This window comes from Myotis nattereri (genome assembly GCF_964212035.1).
Source record: "Myotis nattereri genome assembly, chromosome: 12".
In the NCBI taxonomy this organism is placed as follows: domain Eukaryota; kingdom Metazoa; phylum Chordata; class Mammalia; order Chiroptera; family Vespertilionidae; genus Myotis; species Myotis nattereri.
The window spans coordinates 39,517,900-39,536,944 of NC_138087.1; the positions used below are offsets into that span (position 1 = coordinate 39,517,900).

At 42.8% G+C, this 19,045-nt stretch overlaps 1 protein-coding gene across 2 annotated transcripts in view; it reads left to right on the forward strand.

Annotated features, from left to right (window-relative positions):
* Positions 1-19,045, forward strand: part of ENTREP1 (endosomal transmembrane epsin interactor 1) — a 56,196-nt gene that overhangs the window by 14,435 nt on the left and 22,716 nt on the right. For both annotated transcript variants that reach the window (XM_081103875.1, XM_081103876.1), the window contains exon 3: positions 15,766-15,876. In XM_081103875.1, coding sequence (XP_080960001.1) covers positions 15,766-15,876 — 111 coding nt within the window. The remainder of the gene's footprint in view (positions 1-15,765; positions 15,877-19,045) is intronic.

A 19,045-nucleotide genomic window follows, 5' to 3' on the forward strand; every position in this document is an offset into this window, starting at 1 on the left:
TGAAGCAAATCTCAATATTAATCATAAATACATAAATTTTTATTATAATGCTCTGCTTGGACAACCTCAGAATTTTGTCACTTAGCTTTTCTATATTCTCTCTCTATCACACAAATATATTTTTATGATAATAGAGGCCTCATGCATGAAATTCGTGCACTGGAGGGGGGGGGGGAACAGGGGGGAGTCCCTCAGCCTGGCCTGTACCCTCTTGCAGACTGGGACCTCTCAGGGGATGTCCGCCTGCCAGCTTAGGCCCGATCGGGCCTAAGCCAGCAGTCAGACATTCCTCTCGCAGTCCGGGACCCCTCGCTCCTTATCACCCGCCTGCAGTGGAGGTGGGAGAGGCTCCCGCCACCGCTGCTGTGCTTGCCAGCTGTGAGTCCAGCTTCTGGCTGAGCAGCGCTCCCACTATGGCAGCACACTGACCACCAGGGGGCAGCTCCTGCATTGAGTGTCTGCCCCCTGTGGTCAGTGTGCATCATAGCGACCAGCCGGTTGGCCGGTTGTAATGGTTGCCTAGGCTTTTATATATAGATCAGGGGTCCTCAAACTTTTTAAACAGGGGGCCAGTTCACTGTCTCTCAGACCGTTGGAGGGCCGGACTATAGTTTAAAAAAAAACTATGAACAAATTCCTATGCACACTGCACATATCTTATTTTGAAGTAAAAAAACAAAACGGGAACAAATACAATATTTGTATTTGTATGTGGCCCGCGGGCCATAGTTTGAGGACCCCTGATAAAGATGGACACATATTGGGGAGTTTTAATGAATACAAAACTAATTTAACTTCTTCTTAAATACTATAAGGAGAAGAAGCACAATATAAAATACAATCAGAAAACTAGATTGTGCCCTGGCTGGGTGGCTCAGTTGGTTAGAGCCTCGTCCCAATACACCAAAGTTTTGGATTTGATCCCAATTCAGATGCATGAAAGGGTCAACTGATGAATGTATGAATAATTGGAACAGCAGATCGATGTCTCTCTCCCTCTCTTTCAAATTAATAAAAAAAAAATTTTTTAAAGCAAAAAACGAAAAATGTATTCCTATGTTGTGTTAATGGTCCTGAAAAATTAGTTTTCAGGCCACATTAGCTGGTTTTCTCAGTGGTTAGAGCATTGGCCCTTGCACTGAAGGGTCATGGGTTTGATTCTAGTCAAGGGCACATACCTCCATTGCAGGCTCAATCCCCAGGCCTGGTTGGGGCATATCAGGAGGCAACCAATCAATGTGTCTTTCTCACATGGATCTTTTTCTCTGTCTCTCCCCCTACCTTCCACTTCCTCTTAAAAAAAAAAAAAATTATCCCCAGGTGAGGATTTAAAAAAAAAAAAAGAGTTTTCAGGCCCACAAGACAATTTAGGCAACATTTTCCAGCCCATCAATTATTGCATTTAGTGAAACTATGCTAATATTTCTGGAAGGAGTAAATTACTAAGGCATCATTTTAATATGTCATCAGGATGGGCAAAAACGAGGCTTTGGATGAGTTCTGTGGCAGATGTCACGAGTGCCTGAAGCTTATTTTGCAATAACTCCCTAGGTTTACAGTCTCTGCAGAAGAATTTTGGATGGTGTTCAATGTTTATACTAGTATTTGGTTATAGGAAACATTTTTTTCCATTGGGTCAGTATTGAAATACTCAGTAATAGAAACTTCGGGTATTTAAATTAAATTAAAATCAGAAAATCTCTAATGCTATTTATACTTTAAAAATTCCAACTGGTGAAGAGAATATGAGTATGTGTTCTAGATAGATATTAAGAAAGCCCTCCTTTTATCTAAGTAACAATATAATCTGATGAATGGAGTGGATCCAGAGACATGAAGCATAGAACAAGGTACGGAATCTCGGAGGGAAGGTAGGGGAGGGTGGGTAGATGGGTTGGAGGTAACCAACCAAGGACCTTTTATACATATAGGCATGGCCCATGTACACAGACAATGGGGCAGTCAGGGCTGGGATGGGGTGTGGAGGCGGGCTGGAGGGGGGATCATTGTGGGGAAAAGGGGGACATATGTAATCCTTTCAACAATAAAGAATGAGTAAACAAACAAAAAAAGCTCTCCTTTAAATGCATTGATTTTTTCCAAAATGTTTTCTTTTTGAAAGATGCCCTATACATTTATTATATGAGCTCAAGCAACTTTAAATAAAAATGACCTTAATACTCATGTATCTTTATTACATTTTATTTATTTATTCTCACTCAAGAATATTTTTCCATTGATTTTTATAGAGAGTGGACAGGGAGAGACAGAGAGAGAGAGAAACATCAATGTGAGAGAGACGTATTGATTGGTTGCCTCCCACAGAGGTACATACCCTTGATCAGAATCAAACCTATGACCTTTCAATCCATGGGCCAACGCTCTATCCACTGAGCCAAACCAGCTAGGACTCTTTATTACATCTCAAAACATTATTTCTCATTTTTGTTGGTAATTATATGTATTTGGTCACAAAGTTGTAACCAGTTTGTACATCCCATATTGTGCTCTGCTTTGTCTGTTTAACCAGAAGCCCAGTGCACGAATTCGTGCCTGGGCAGGGTCCCTTGGCCTGGCCAACAATCAAGGCCTATGTGAGGGAACTGGCCGGCTGGGGGAGGAAGGACTGCGGGAGGTTGGCAGGCCATGGGAGGTTGGCTGTGGGAGTGCACTGACCTCCACGGGGCAGCTCCTGCGTTGAGTGTCTGCCCCCTGGTGGTCAGTGCAACCGATCGACCGGTCGTTCGGTTGCTTAGGCTTTTATATATATAGATAGTAAGTTAATTAAGTTAATATCAGTAAATACTGTTTTCACATATGAAGAGTCTACGATGCCTAGCACTTAGAATTGTTAAGTAGTATTCTGTCATAGTTCTCTATTACCATCACTTATGAACCTGTTGGTCATGCAGAGATTGTTTTGAAATGATAATTTGCATAAATTTATAACAAAGATAAATTAATTGACAGGAATTCTACCCAGGAAAACTTTCTGAGGATATCAGCACATCATCTGAGCCTTAGTCAATATCATAAATGGAAAAATCCTCAGTCCACGTGAATCTTAATAATATAACCTGTGCCAAATGCTTTTATGTTAAAAAATGAAAAGATCGTGTGATATAATGAAAGAAACTTGACATGTCAGTCACATACACCTCGTTTGAGTCCTAGCTCATCCCCCAAAGGCTGTATAACTCTGTGCAAACCACTTATTTTTCCCGAGTGTAAGTCTTCTGTTCTGAACAGATGGGATAGTCTTGTGACACCAAGGGGAGGCTCTACCACCCCCACCCGCTTTGTCGATACTATATTTTTTGTGTTTGTCCACCCCACCCATTCCTGAGTTTAGGGACTGCACCAATGGATGGTTTTTTGCTTGTTTGTTGTTGTTGTTTTCTGTGAGAGGCCGTGCTCCATGAGAAAAGCCAGTGGGCACCTAATCTTTGTTCTCATAGACCCAGGCATGGCTGGTCAGAGTTCAACCCTTCTTCCCTTTGTGTCCCACACTCTGTCCACAGGAGCACCTTCTGACTCTGACGCAGCTAGACTGTCTTACGTAAGCCTGGGACCTTTCTTCCTCTAGCTGTCTGCCTGGCTGGCTTCTTTTGTTGTGGGGCTCAACTCAGCATCACTTCCTGAAAGAGAACTTCCCTGACCACCCTGCCCCTCCCCAGGTCCCAGCCCTGAATATTGGCCTCACAGCCTGTCCATTAGCTTGTGTGCTGTCCGACTGCTAGTGGCCGTATGTCTCCCCCAGTAAATAGTCAGCTCTGTGAGGACGAAGGTCTTGTCTATCTTCTTCATCCTGTATCCACAGGATCAATGTGCTCAGTACACATCATTGTTGGCCATGGAGTTGATTTGGGAGTCAGTAAGAAATTTAGGTCCTAGGTGAGTTCTCAAAGTTTCTCTTTTTCTTTTGTCTTACATTTCTCTCACTTGCCTTTGTTCTCTAGATCTTTGTATTTCTCCCCTTTTAACTTCAGGGTGGTTAGGGAGTATGTTGGTGGTGAGGTTCGGAGGGGGCTGGCTGGTGTTCTCAGGCCCCTTTGGGAGGCAAGCTGTCCTCAGTGTGAGTTGTTGGGTGCACACCAGCCGAGGACACTTGAATCCTTACTTCCTTTTGAGAACCACTTACCTTTGTGCTCCCTCTTTTGTAATTGTTTCAGTGATTTCTCAGGTTTCATACTGCTTTGAATAAACGAGGGTCAGTTTGACCTAGTTCCTTCAAACTCAAGTTTTCATGGAAACTCAGAATTGGTGGCTCTCATTCATTGGGTTCACTTCCTTATAATGATAAAGTACTCATGTGTCCAGAATAAAAATAAGAATGTTGGAAAATAGTCTGCAAATATTTGTAGCTACTTTTTAATATGACTGGGATTGAGCTAGGATGTTTGTGCATGTGCATGCATTTATGCATGTGTAGTGTGTGCATACATGCAGAGTATTCTAGGTTGTATATTTTCCGTCAAGAGCAAATATTTTCCATTCTTAAAAGAATGTTTTCATTTCTTCTAGATATTATTCCCTTTTTATTCTAATAAAATGGTTAGAAATCACAGACTCAGCATAAGAAAAGACCTCGGCCTGGCCTGTGGGGATCAGGCCAAAACCGGCAGTCCAATATCCCCCAAGGGGTCCCGGAGTGTGAGAGGGCACTCTACAAAGTTGCTGTCGCTGAACAGCTCCTGTGTTGAGCGTCTGCCCCCTGGTGGTCAGTGTGCATCATACCTACCGGCCAGTCAGCCAGTTGCTTAGGCTTTTATATATAGAGACTAGTAGCCCGGTGAACAAAATTTGTGCATCGTGGGGGGTGTCCCTCAGCCCGGCCTGCACCCTCTCCAATCTGGGACCCCTCAGGGGATGTCCACAGGGATCAGGCCTAGACCGGCAGTCTGACATCCCTCTCACAATCTGGGACCACTGGCTCCTAACCACTCGCCTGCCTGCCTGCCTGCCTGCCTGATTACCCCTAACTGCTTCTGCCTGCCAGCCTGATGGCCCCCTAACTGCTCCCCTGCTGGCCCGATCGCCCCCAACTCCCCTCCCCTGCTGCAACCACCTCCTATGCCAGGACCCACCTCCTCCGTGCTGTGCAGAGCCGCGGGACCCCCAGGCCTCACCGTGCAGAGCGGCCACTGGGCCCCACCTCCGCTATGAGTGCCATCTTGCAGTGGCCATTTTCTGACGATGCTGTGTGCGAGGGCCACCTAGGCTTTTATTAGTATAGATGTGAATGCACCCATCTTTCAGGACTGTAGTGAGGAGCAAAAGATGTAAATGCACATGAAACTGTAAATGTAAAATGGGACCTAAGGCTTGGCAAGCACATTATGCTGTATTTTTCATCATCCACTGAGAAAATCCCCAAGAGGGCAGATCTGTCAATTTGATGTGTCATTGACTAACCCATGGCAACAAAAAATGCACTCAGGCATCGTGAAGGCACCCTGAACTTGGTTTCGGCTTACCTGTGACCACAGTGGGTTTAGCCCATTGGTCGTAGAGCTTTCATTTCTGTCCTTTGATAACTTGCTCCCAGGAGCTATGCATTAGGTAAGACCCTGCACCCTCAGAAATAGGAAGTACTTGTGTGTTCATCTCTGGGCAGAATTAAGGCCTAAGCAGTACCTTGTTTACAAACTTACCTAAGCCATTTGGGTATGCTCTCAGCAGGTTTCATTTGGTAGCAACAGGTAATTGCTGAAGCTTTGAAATAACCTTCCTGCCAAGTAGATGTTTACAATAAAAATGAGTCTCAAGCCAAATTCTGCTACATATGCAAACTCTACATATGTAGCCAGAAAACAAAAAAATGTTCATGCACTCTGATTAGCACGCTTAAAGGATAGAGAGCTGGGATTTTTATCGAGCTTACAGAACACAGTATGAACAATTTTTTACTTCTAGTTTTTTTGTTGTTACATTCATTTGTCTTGAATATCATGGCTGATAACCTGAAATTCCACCGATCAAGCACAGCTAAGTTTATTGGACCTGCGGCTATAAGAGAGAGCACTTCCTTGCCAGTAGTTCTGAGAAATGGTGAGTCAAAGAGAGCCTCAGGCAAGTCCTTCAAAATAGGGAAACTTATTGGGTTTGGGCAGAGCATCTAAGATAAGAGCTTTGGATTGGTGGGCGAATGGAAGGGAGGGCATAGAAGCAAGATTTGGTGAGTAAGCTGTTAGATTTAATAAACTATTTTGTTGGTCCACAGTCTTACCTTTGTGGAGCAAGTATTTCCTGGAGCAAGTAGCTAAGTTCTCTTTGCTTGTTCTCAGTATTGTTTACTATAGGGTCAGAAATATATGGCCGGTCCCAGAATTGATTAATGCAGGGACAGGAAATTGTGTTGATTTTAGCTCTCACCACCAACTTCACAGAGAACACGTATTAAGCACCCATTGTGCTGATTAAACAAACTAATAATTTCATGAATTAGACAACTCATTTCCATAGTCACTATGCCAACTTAGCAAAGTCACCTGGATGTTGTTGGGAGATCAAGATAAAGGAGGCAGCTTCTGGTCACAGCCTTTCTCATAAATGCTAGCTGACTGTCCTGACACGGGAGTTCATTGTCCTGAGGGTGTAGCTTGGACCAACCTCTATGTACATGATATCACAGCATCTGTGTTGAAGTATTTCAAAGTGCATTACAGATACACTCTGGTAATATGTGAATATCTGGTCGCTGAAGGGCCCTGCAGACTGTAGTGATCAAGTTCTGAATAACACTATGAGAAAACTGCATGAATCATGAATGAATGATTTGGAGCAAGAAGGGAAACTGTTTTCAATGGGGGGAACATTTTAAAATAGATGCATTGTCATGTGAAAAGTTGCAGGATAATATGTATGGTGTGTGTGTGTGTGTGTGTGTGTGTGTGTGTGTGTGTGAAAAACCCGGGGGATTACACATACATTTTTTAGTTACACAGGAAATTTCTGAAAAGATGTACGTACAGGAAACTGTTTCTAGTAGGCACCACTGTTGAGTGCAGTGGGAATGGGAAGGAGGGAGACTTTGCCTTTCTGCTTTATACCTGCAAAGCACACGTGTTGTCTAAAGAGGAGGCTGTTTTAGTTTCTTGCTTTAGTTGGGTTTAGCCATTGGTGTCTGCAGTGTCTGAGCTCTCTTCTTGGGGTTGATCTATCTGCCTTTGTGTGAGTCTGGGTGAGGGGCAGGGCCCCACCTCCAGCTGTGGATGCTTCTGCGGCCAGATACTTACACTTCTAAATGCCAGCGGTCAGGGTGCCCGTGACCTCCAACCACTGAACTTCCTGTCCAGGACTCTGAAGCTGGACCCACTGATGGACAGTAGTCAGGCAGCTGAGAATTCATTAGGGACAAGAGGCAACTGGTGCCTGAGGCTGGCCACCAGGGACCTTGGGAGAGGTCCCAGCACCCAGCTTCCCTTGGCTCCTTCCTGGGTTTCTGAGCCTGGTTCCTGAGGATTCTGTGAGCTACCTAATAGCCTTGCAAGAAATTCCTTTTCTGCTTACATAGCACAACTTGGTTTCTGTTGTTCACAATATAATCAAGAAGTTTGACTGCTGTAGGACCGTGATTTTTTCCCTCTGTGAGTTACCTATCCCATAACTCTTATGAAAAAAAATCATTAATAAATAAATATCTGTGAACAGATTAAGGATAAGGCAGACTGGATAATAAACCACCCCTGATGTTCACACTCCCTGTGTGTGCCTCACTCTAAAAGGGTGAAATTGGCACTGGAGATAACTGAACTCTTAAGATATGGGCATTGAATCTCATTCTAATCATTCAAATAAGCCCAATGATAAATATTTATTTTTTTGCTCATCATTGGCAGTAAACTATACACATTTTACTGAAGGAATACTTTGATAGAAGCGCTTATTTAAGTTACATTGTGCATCACAACTATAAAAATGGTTTCAACAGTTCCATTTAAACACCATTACCCCTATATTCTTAAGGAGGCATTCTCTCCTAAAAATAAGACATTCTTTTATGTCACCATAATAACATTATGACAGCTAAGAAAATGATCAGTAATTTCCTAGTGTCATTTAATATTCAGCTCTTATTTAAATTTCCTGTCACTCCAAAATGTTGTATAACTTTTTCTTAATCAAAAAGCTTTTTAACTGAAGTATGATTTGTGTGCATTTCTGTATGCATACCTGTACAGATTGATGTATCATCACAAAGTGAATACATCTGTGTAACCTAGTTCCATTAAAACAAACAAAAAAAAAACCCACCTAGGATCCAGTCAAGGTTCAGTCATTTCCATTGATTATTGTATCTTTAGTCTTTCGTGTTCTAAAATACTCTTCCTGCCTCTTTTTTATGAAGAGATAAGTCAAATCGGTTTATTTCTTCTTCTCCTCTCTCCTTTCCTTTTCCTCCTCTACTCTTTCTCCTCTTCCTCCTCATATCTTTCCTTCTTTTCTTCCATTTTCTCCTCTTCCTTCTTCTTTTGATATGGTAAATTTCAAATGCACTCCTAATCAGAGAGAAACACAATAAACACCTTGTACCCATTGTTCAGCTACAATAATCATTAACATAATCATCAGATTTGTCTCATCTACACCCCTAACCATTTCTCTTTTCCCTTGCCATTGGGTTGTTTTGAATTAAAACCCAGCCTTCACAACACTTCATCCTGAAATATTTTAATATATATGCATAAAAGACATGTCAGGGTGCTCAGTAAGGGCTGTTGACTAAGACATGAACATGTGACCTGCCCATGTAATTCTCCCAGCATGGTGGTTAGGACCTGAGAGGGAGTGTCTCAGAAGAGTGTTCCAGGAGGCCCAGGTGGCCCAGGAGACCCAGGTCGCCCAAGTGGCCCAGGCTGCTTATAGTCTAGCTTTGTGTGTCCCAGAATGTCACTTGCACCACTTTCTGTAGATCAAACAAGTTTCTAAGGCCAGCTTAGAATCAAGGGGGAAGGGAAGCAGAAATTGGACTTCATCTATTTTCCTTTCTTTTCTTTTTTGTTTAATCTTATGTATGATTTTTAAAGTTTTTGATAAAATATACATAAAATAAAAATGACCATTTTTACGATTTTGAGTGTACAGTTCAATGGCATTACGTGTATTCACAATGCTGTTCAACTATCACCACTATCCATTTTTATATTATCTCCAATAAAATCTCTGTACCCATTCAGCAACTGACCACCATTCTACTGTCTGTCTCTATAAATTTGACCTCATCCTATATAATAAAAGCCTAATATGCTAAGCGTCCGGTCGTCTGTTCAACCAATCAAAGCATAATATGCCAATGATATGCTAAGGCCGCTCAACTGCTAGCTAGGACATGCACTGACCACCAGGGGGCAGACAGTCGACTGGTCAACCAGTTGCTATGACGTGCACTGACTGCCAGGGGGTAGACGCTCTGACCGGTAGGTTAGCTTGCTGCTGGTGTCCGACCGATCAGGACTGAGTGAGACGGGCTGGACATGCCCTGGAGCCCTCCCACAGTCCCTCCCCGGCTGGCCAACCTTCCACATCCCTCCCCAGCCCTGATCGTGCATTGGTGGGTCCCTTGGCCTGGCCTGTGCCCTCTTGCAATCTGGGCTGAGGGATGCCCCAGCCCCCGAGTGCACGAATTTCGTGCACTGGGCCTCTAGTATCAGTATAATCCTCCTTTAGTGTCTGGCTTATTTCATTTAGCATACTGTTCCCAAGGTTCATTCCTGTTGTAGTATGTGCCAGTGCTTCCTTTTTAAGGCTGGAGAATATGCCATTGTATGTGTTGGACTTCACATACAATGTGAACAGCTTGTGAGTACAGAGAGGGAAGGACTTCATGGCAGACATCCTCAGAGACTTGACTCTGGGTAGCAGATTGTTCTCGAGAGCAGTGATCTCCATTGTTGGGGAATCATAAGGTCTGACTCTAACCTGCCGAGTCTTGAGAAGCTAACTGCAACAGAAAGGAGGCCGGGAGCAAGAACAGAGCACACATTAGAGAAGTACAAAGAAAAGGGGAAAGAAGAATAATGGAGTAAAGAGAGTAGAGTATCAAGAATCATAGATCAGCAGTTTTGTTTAAACCTAATTTTCTGTTTTCTTTCTTATCTCCAAATCCAACTCTACTTCTGCCAGCGCATTCCTGACCCTTTCACCTGATTTGTACAGCAGATCTGATGTGTCATGTCAGCCTCTGATGGTTTCTTTTGAGATTCTCATTCAGATGTTTGTCTCCTGGTCACAGTCTCATTCCTGACAAGAACATGTTAATTTAGGGATGGCAGAGCTAAGCTGCATTGGGGAATTATAGAGCCAGACACATGCTAAGGACCTCCCCTTTTTTTCTTATGCCCCGATTGCTTAGCTCATGAGAAAAGTCACTTTTCCTAAGAAATGAGGGGCGATGAGCTGAAAGGGAGCCCTGGAAGATGGGGCAGGTGCAAGAGATCGGGGCAAAGAGTCCTGGTAGGACAGAATTCCCATAGGAGATGGGAAAGTACCCGAGACCTATACATTTTCACCAGAATTAGTGACTCATCTCGAAACTGTTCTCCAACTGATGATCATTTGTGTCTTACTTTGGTGGAGAGGGGAAGAAGCCTTCTGCTCCCATTGAAAAAGCAATTGGAAATAAATGTTACTATAGTTTAAACACTTTAATTTCAGGGCAGGCACAACCTGAGTACATCTGACACTTAGCATCTTTGAGAGGAAAGAGAGACAGCTGGTTCTGTCTGCAGCAGTGGGCCTGTGTTTGGCTTGCTGGCAAGGAGAAGCAGTCTGAATGTTAGTGATATGCCTGCCAAGTTTCTGGGAGACGTTTCAGGGGTGTCACGGGAGTAAGTTCTCTTGGGATCTGAGGATTAAAGCCACACAGACAAACCAAGTCAGTGCCTGTGTGAGCTCCCCAAACAGGTTCCAAGCAGCCAGAGTCCGGGCTTTTGAGTGACTGTGATTTATTATGTTTTGTTGGTTTCCATGGTGCTGGGGGGTCAATCAGAAACATTCATTTTGCTAAACTACTTCAGAAAAGTTTGAGTTTGGTGTCCTGTCCTCTTTTCCCCCCTCCCCGCCCCTAGTGTCATCGTGTTGTGCTCAGATACCTTTGCTCAGGGTTCTACATCTTTGTATTAAAATACTTCCCCAGACCGAATTAAAATTTTAAATGTTAAGAGTCAAATAAGCCGTTATATGAACTGTCATGGGTCCTATGGAATCTGTCTTATCAGTGACTAATCGCTGGTTTGGAGCTTGGACTCTGTGTCTCCAAGAACATAGATGTTAAAATGCCAGCCAGGTCACATGGCATTCTTGCTTTCAAGGGAAAATGTAACCTGAATTCTAAGGACGGGCTGCTTTGTACCCCCTCCCCCCTCCCCTGCCGCAACCCTTCCCTCTTCCTTCCTCAGGAAGTGGTGAGTTCCCACCAGAGCAAAGGTGGCGACCATTTTCATGCAAGCAGTGGTAGTGGACTCTGGTGCGGTGCTTGCCTTTCAGGGCCTGTCTGTGTATGTTCCAGAATATTAGTAAGAACGCATGGTACCCCCATGTAGTACTTACCATAAAGTATCCATTCTTCTGTCATTTTGTTCACTGAGTGATTGCTGGATTCATTCATTCATTCATTCATTCATTCATTCATTCATTCAGTATTATTTTAGGGTCCTTGGTTCAAACTTCGTGCCCACTGGAGAAAGTGTATATTGTTTTACATTTGTTTTGAGCAGTATGAAAGACTGCATGTGGGGGTGGGGGTGGGGGTGGCGCAGAAGGCATAGTGATTAAATGAGTACCAGTGATATGACAAAAATGAATGACATTGTGAAAGAAAGTAATTCTGAGGCAGTATTTCTTTAATTTTTATTGAATTTATTGGGGTGACACTGGCTAACACAATTATACAAGTTTCATGTGCCCAGTTTACAGCACATCACCTGCACATTGTATTGTGCTTTCACCACCCCACATCAAGTCCAGTCCATCACCATCTTCTCATCCCTACCCTCCTCCACTTCCCTCCACCCCTGCCCCCTCCCGCAGTCACCGTACTGTTGTCCGGATAGCTCAGGTGGTTAGAGCATCATCCTGATATGCCAAGGTTTCAGGTTGGATCTCAGGGCACATTCAAGAAGCAAACATGAATAAGTGGAACAAATCTCTCTCTCTCTCTCTCTCCCCCCCCCTTTCCCCCCTCCCTCCCTCTCCCTCCCCCTCTCCCTCCCCCTCTCCTTTCCTTCCCTGTTCTCTGTCTGTCTCTATCTCTATCTCTATCTCTCCCCTCTCCAATCAATTAAAAAGATGTGTCAAGAATAAAAAAAAGTATTAGAGTTTTTTAAAATTCAAAGTCTTTGAGTTTTTCTTCATGAGGAATTTGATGAGCTTTTGATATTTAAATAGAAACACACACACACACACACACACACACACACAAATTCACTAATCCCATTCATCTCCCAAAGGCCCCACCTCCTAATACCATCATCTTGGGGGTTAGGATTTCATCATATGAATTTGGGGGGATACAAACATTCAGGCCATAGCACAGAGTTTTATTCCATTTATGAATATACTATAATCTGTTCATCCATTCTATTCTTGGATCTTTGCATTGTTTCCAAATTTGGGTTAGTAGGAATCAATCCACTGCTGCAAACATTCTTGTGCATCTTCTTGTGGACATATACAGTGATCTGTCTTGAGTATAGAGTGGTGTATGTTTAACTTCATTAGAAACTGCCAATAGTTTTCCACAGTGGTTGTATCATTTTCTAATTGCTTCTTAGGCTCTTGAACAGTCCTCTTTTTAGGCTCACTTTCTTTTCCAGAAGTATATGCAGCTGTAAGAACATTTGGAGATTCTGAGGAGTAAATCCTGTTAAGTTCTGGCTCTTCTCATTGACATTGTATGATTCACTTTTCTCAGGACTGTTGAGTCAGTTCGCACATGCCCGTGGCTTTCTAGTTTCTAAAATGTTGTTGCTGTTTTCCCATTTGCTCTGTTTTTATGGATTTCTGCATTTAAAATTTTCCCTTTACTGCCATTTTAATGTGCTTTCAGGAATTAGTAGGACTAAATGCTTATGTTTGATGCATCATTTTAAAGCTATTTTTTAACTACTCTATCTTCATGTGATTACTGGAATAATTTATTAATTTAAATATGTATAGTTGAGTTTCAGTTGCATCTTGGACTTGGAGCACTAGGGGAATAAGCAAAATGAAAGTGCTGGGCAGTGGGAAAGGTCAACCTATTTAGAGAATGAAATCTTGTCTCATAAAAGACATTGAATAATACCAAGCAGTTACAGGCATAATTACTTAAGACTGTTATGTGATGGGGATTATGAGGGACTTTTAGCAGGTAGGAATAGGCAAATTGAAAATGTTGTTTCTTCTTGATAGCCGCAGGCTCCACAAATATTCTTTTTTCACCCACAAATATTCTTTTATTGGGTCATTTAATTGAAATCTGGAATGAACAAAAGGCACAATTGCAAAAGGTCAGATTTGAGATGAATTCCAAATACTGACTTGAAGAACATAATACCTTTTGCATCAAGCTGCCTGATATATAAGTATCATAAAATACTCGTGGTTCAAGTTATTGCTGGAAGTATTCCACTGTCAGTTTGTTCTCCTGTTGTTGGATATTGGAGTTCTTTTTATTTTTTGGTCTAATATGAATAAAGCTGCTGTAAGTCCTTTTGTGGGCAGTTGCATATTTTTCTCTGGGTCTATTTCTAGGAGTGGAATTGCAGGTCATATGGTAGGTATATATATTCAGAATTTTTAAAAATTAAAACTATATTTTAGAATAATTTTAGATTTACAGAAATTTTGTAAAGATAGTACAGAGAGGTCCTATAACCTCATATCCAGTTTCCCCTATTATTTTTTAAATCTTTACTGTTGAGAGTATTACAGATGTTCCCCCCTTTTTCAGTTTTCCCTATTATTAACACAATTAATGAACTAAAGGTACATTAGTCACAATTAATGAACCAATATTGGTACGTCATTGTCAACTAAAATGTTTACTCTCCAGGTGTCCTTAGCTTATACCTAATGTCCTTTCTCTGTCCAGGATCCCACCCAGGATGCCTTGTTACATTTCGTTGTCATGTCTGCAACCGTTTCTTAGATTTTCCTTGATTTCGATGTTCTCCGCTGTTTTGAGGAGTCCTTGTCAGGCACTTTGTAGAACGTGCCTCAGTTGAGATTGTCTTCTGTTTTTCTCGTGAACAGACTGAGGATATTATGAATGCTGGGCAGGAAGACTATAGAGGTAGAATGCCATTTTCATCATATCAGATGAAGGGTGCATACCATCAACAGGACGTATTAGTGATGTTAACCCTGGTCACTGGGTTGATATTGTGTTTGTCGCGTTTCTCCCCTTGAAAGTTACTTCCCCTCGATCCTTTTCAGCCCACGTTTATGGTGTAGGGAGTTGAGGGTGGAATATACCCATAAATTATTTGGAATTCCTCTGCATGGGAGATTTATATTTAATTCTTAAGCAATTGAAAAACAGTTTTCTAAAGCGGTGGTACATTTTATACCCGGACAGGCGATGTCTGAGTGTCCACGTGCTCCTCATTCTCACCAATACTTACTGCTGTCCGTCTTTTTTATTTTAACCATTCTTGTTGGTGTGAAGTAGAATCTCATTATAGTTTTAATTTGCACTCGATCATTAGTGATGTGGACACCTTTTCATGCTCTTATTGGTCAGTCCTGTATCTTCTTATGTCAAATACATGCTCCAGTCTTTTGCCCAGTTTTGTTTGTTTGTTTGTTTGTTTTGGCTAATGGTAAAGTGCCTGGGGCAGGGAGGGGGAAGGGGAAAGGGAAGGCACGGGCAGGCATGCTGCCGGGAGGGAGAGCACCTGCCCAATTTCCCCTTTGGGTTGTCTGCTTTCTATTTTGAGCTGAGGATAATCTGTATATTCTGGAAAAGGTTCTTTGTTCAACATATGCATGATATATTTTCTCCCAGCCTGGGGCTTGCCTGTTGACTCTTTAAATGGAGTCATTTGATGAGCTGGACTTACGATTTTAATGATGAAGTTTGGGGTCTAGTGTGGGGAGATGGACTCTCACCCATTTTACATCTGCTGCTGCTAAGCCTTAGCTATGAAGATTAGTGGTGTGCTTTCTTTTCAAAGCATCTGATGTTGCGGTAGATACAGCAGTGGTTACTGGTGCCGCTCTGTCTGACCACTGATTGGGTGAAGGGTTTGAGGGGCAACCGAGGGAAATTCCAATCTTATCAGGAGAGGCGCAGCCTGTGTCACACAGAACTGCAAAAGGGCTCATCTTTATTGTCACTTGTATACTACGATTTCTGGCTAGTAATGGCTCTGAGCTTCTTGATTTCCCTGGGTTCCATTTATATTCTAGAATGCTCCATTTGTCTACTTATCACTGATTCTGCAAACCTCAGGAAAAATAACAATGGCTCAAGGGGAAAATCAGCATTGCTTATTGCACTGTACAGATAAAAGATAGGGGCAGAACTCCCTTAACTGAAAAGGGGGGGGGGGGGGATAGGGACATGGAATTGTTGAGAACATTTGAAAGGCACTGGCATTCCTGAGCACATTTTAAACATTCTAAAAAGTGGGGGGAAGTTTCTGAAACTAAAGCCATGGTTCTGACTTTAAAGAAAATGCTTCCTCTAGGAAGAGAATGTGAGTTTGTTTTCTTCAGATAAAACCCTCTCTGAACTTAGCTGTCATCTTTTTCTAACTACCTATTTTCTTGTCATTTCAGGTCAACCTCTTCGTGCTGCTCTCTGTGGTGTGTGTCCTCTTAAATCTCGCCGGGTTTATCCTGGGCTGCCAAGGGGCCCAGTTCGTGTCCAGCGTGCCCAGGTGTGATTTGGTAAGCAGTCCCGAAATGCCACTGTGCACTGGGCTGACCCGCCTGTCTGGCTCACATTGGGTGCCAGTGTGTGGCTGGCAACATGGATGCACCAGGCAGCCTCTTAAAGTGAAACCCGAGGTTGGTAAAAGGAAGCTGTCTGCTAATTATTTTACTCAGGTTGTCAGTTATTTTGTTCTAGGGAAAGGCCAGCCAGCAGAACCCCAAACCCCAGTAATACAGTGCATCGTTAGTTAACTGGTAGATTAGGTATCCACTGTCAGTATCTATCTGCACTCATCTAGAGAGGAAAAATGGGTATTATCAGAATACAAGTCAGCAGGCCTTTACGTATCCACAACCTTTGGAGGCCAGGTGAGTTTCAGATTTCAGAGTTTTCCCAGTTTTTAGAAGATACATGTGACATATAGACTATTTATTCTGTAGCGCCCCAGTGGAATCTGGGACAGCGGCTGTAATAGAAACTTTTAAGGTTTCAGAATTGAGTATAAGAGGTTGTGGACCTGTACCATCTCTGAATTTTTTTATAACTTTTAATTGTGGTAAAATACACATAACAAAAAATTTACCATCCTAACCACTCAGTAGTGTTATGTACATTTACACTGTTGTTCCACTGATCTCCAGGCCTCTTTCCATCTTGCAAGACTGAAGCACTTTTCCCATGAAACGGTAACTCCCCATTCCTCTTGCCCCCCACTCCCAGCATCCTACTTTCTATGAATTTAACTACTTCAGGTACCTCATAGGTGTGGAATCATACAGTATTTTTTGATTGGCTTATTTCACTTAACACAGTAATCTTAAAGTTTATCCATATTGTACTTACTGTGTGTCAGAATTTTCTTTCTTTTTAAGTATGAATAATATTCCACTCTATGTGTATAACACGTTTTGGTTATCCACTCATTCATCGATGGATGACTTGGTTGCTTCCTCCTTTTGGTTATCGTGAATAATGTTGCTATGGAAAAAGGATGACAAATATCTGTATGAAACCCTGCCTTCCATTCTTCGGGGTATATACCCACAAGTGAAATTGCTCGTCATCTCTGAACTTTTCAAAAGGACTTTGTAGTAACAAATGTCTCCCTGTGACATGAAGCAAAGCAAATACAAGGACTTTTTTAGAAGTTGTATTAAATCTCATCTATTTGGAACTCGGTTACCAGGCAGTCTCACCCTCTCAGGCTTTTGAAACCAGCCAGATACAACCACATCCTCCAAAGGCTGTGTGCTCAGTCCCTCGCAGGGAAACTCACGACCTTCCTAAACAGGAAAGCTCCTTGGGAACTCCTGCAAGCCTGCTGCACCCGCTGAACAGCCCTTTGGATTTTTGTCATGTAATCACTCAATAACCTTAAGTTATGGGGTCGCAGGCTCACAACCTCTTCTGATTTTGACGGCCCTCTGCGATTCACCCTCATCCTTCCTGCTCCCTGCAGCCGCCCAGTCCCTATAGTTGAGCCGAGCCTGCAGGTCATTACCCAGGCTCCTGCCCTACTTCCTGTTTCTAGCTATGCTGCCTCTCCCCCTCAAATTCCCTACCCCGTACTTCCCCGTTCATCCAAGTGTCATCAGTCTTCTAAAGCCTCATTCGAAGATTTTCTCCTTCAGGAAATAGTCCATGGTCCCCCCACAAGATCATCTTCCAGAATGCCCTAGCTGTACACTCCTACGCATGTATTCCTTTCTTTTTGGGGATAAAGATATTCATACACGTGTCTTCTCTCTTTTTCCAGTGGGAATTTCTATGGTTTTCTATTTCCTTGGGAGTTTTCAGCAGCCTCCTAAACATTCCTTTAGATAGAGAGAGTTCCCAGAAAAAAAAATTTGAACAAAGCTTAATTTTTCTCATTACCAATCACACAGCAAATTAGAAGGGGCAAATAGAGTAGATACAAGCTGGAAGTGAAAAGTCATAATATATGAAAGACAGTTGGGTAAGATTGTAGCATCTGTTACATGCCAGACACCATGCTAGAGGCTGCAGCTAGAGGCTGCTGAGAGTAGAAAGAAAAGTCAGACATCGCTTCTGACCTGTAGTTTAAGCAAGAGCAAGAGGAGTAGGATTCGCATGCAAATGCTTGGTCCGTGTTCACTGAGGGAATGAATAGACGCCCAACTGCAGAGCAGGGTAGATGTTCAGCCATCAGTGAGACACCGTTCTAGGGGATGCAAAAGGAGGGCTTGCACCCATGGGAAGATGGGGAGGGCCACCCGAATATAGACATTTGAGATGGACCTTGAACAATGAACCAGTAGAGGGAGTGGGTAGAAACCAGGTTGGGAGGACGGTGGTGAGAAGTCAGCCTCGTGGTTCCATCACTGGTAGCACTGGAGAAAACAGAAGCCAGATTGTATGGGGTTAAGAGTACAGATGGTTGACTTTTCTGAGAAGTTTTGTGGTTCTCGACCCTGGCCCAGTAGAATAACCTGGGGGAACTTTAAAAAATATACCCAAACTTGGATCCCACATCCAGAGATTCTCAGTTGCCCTGGAGTGGGAGTCTGGGCATGAGTATTTTTTAAAGCTTTTCAGTGTATGCTTATTTTGAAGCATTTTTCTCACCACAGAACCAACTCTGTGATTGTTTCTGATGATATAATTATAAAAAGTTGAACAAGCCATAAAAGTATAAGACAGAATGTAAAAAAAATTATTTGAAATCTTACTATTTGGGGATAGAACAGCGAACTACTTGATAACTTTATTTTGCCGTCAATCAATGCGTGAAACACATAATTTTCCATCAGTGGAGTCTTATAATTGTTTTTCACTAGTGAGGCTATTTGACAGATGGAGGCTTTGCGGGGAGGGAGGTGCTCTCCTTCCTCCTTCCTTCTCCACCCACATCCGCCACCCCAAGTCCATGGCAACAAGCCAGGAAGTTCCCTTTCATGTTCTCATGCTCATTACATACATGTGTATGGGGTGGGGTTATTCAAAATGTACTTTTCTTTTTTTTAATATATTTTATTGATTTCTTACAGAGAGGAAGGGAGAGGGATAGAGTTAGAAACATCGATGAGAGAGAAACATCAATCAGCTGACTTCTGCACACTCTCTACTGGGGTTGTGCCCGCAACCAAAGTACATGCCCTTGACCCGAATCGAACCTGGGACCCTTCAGTCCACAGGCCGACGCTCTATCCATTGAGCCAAACC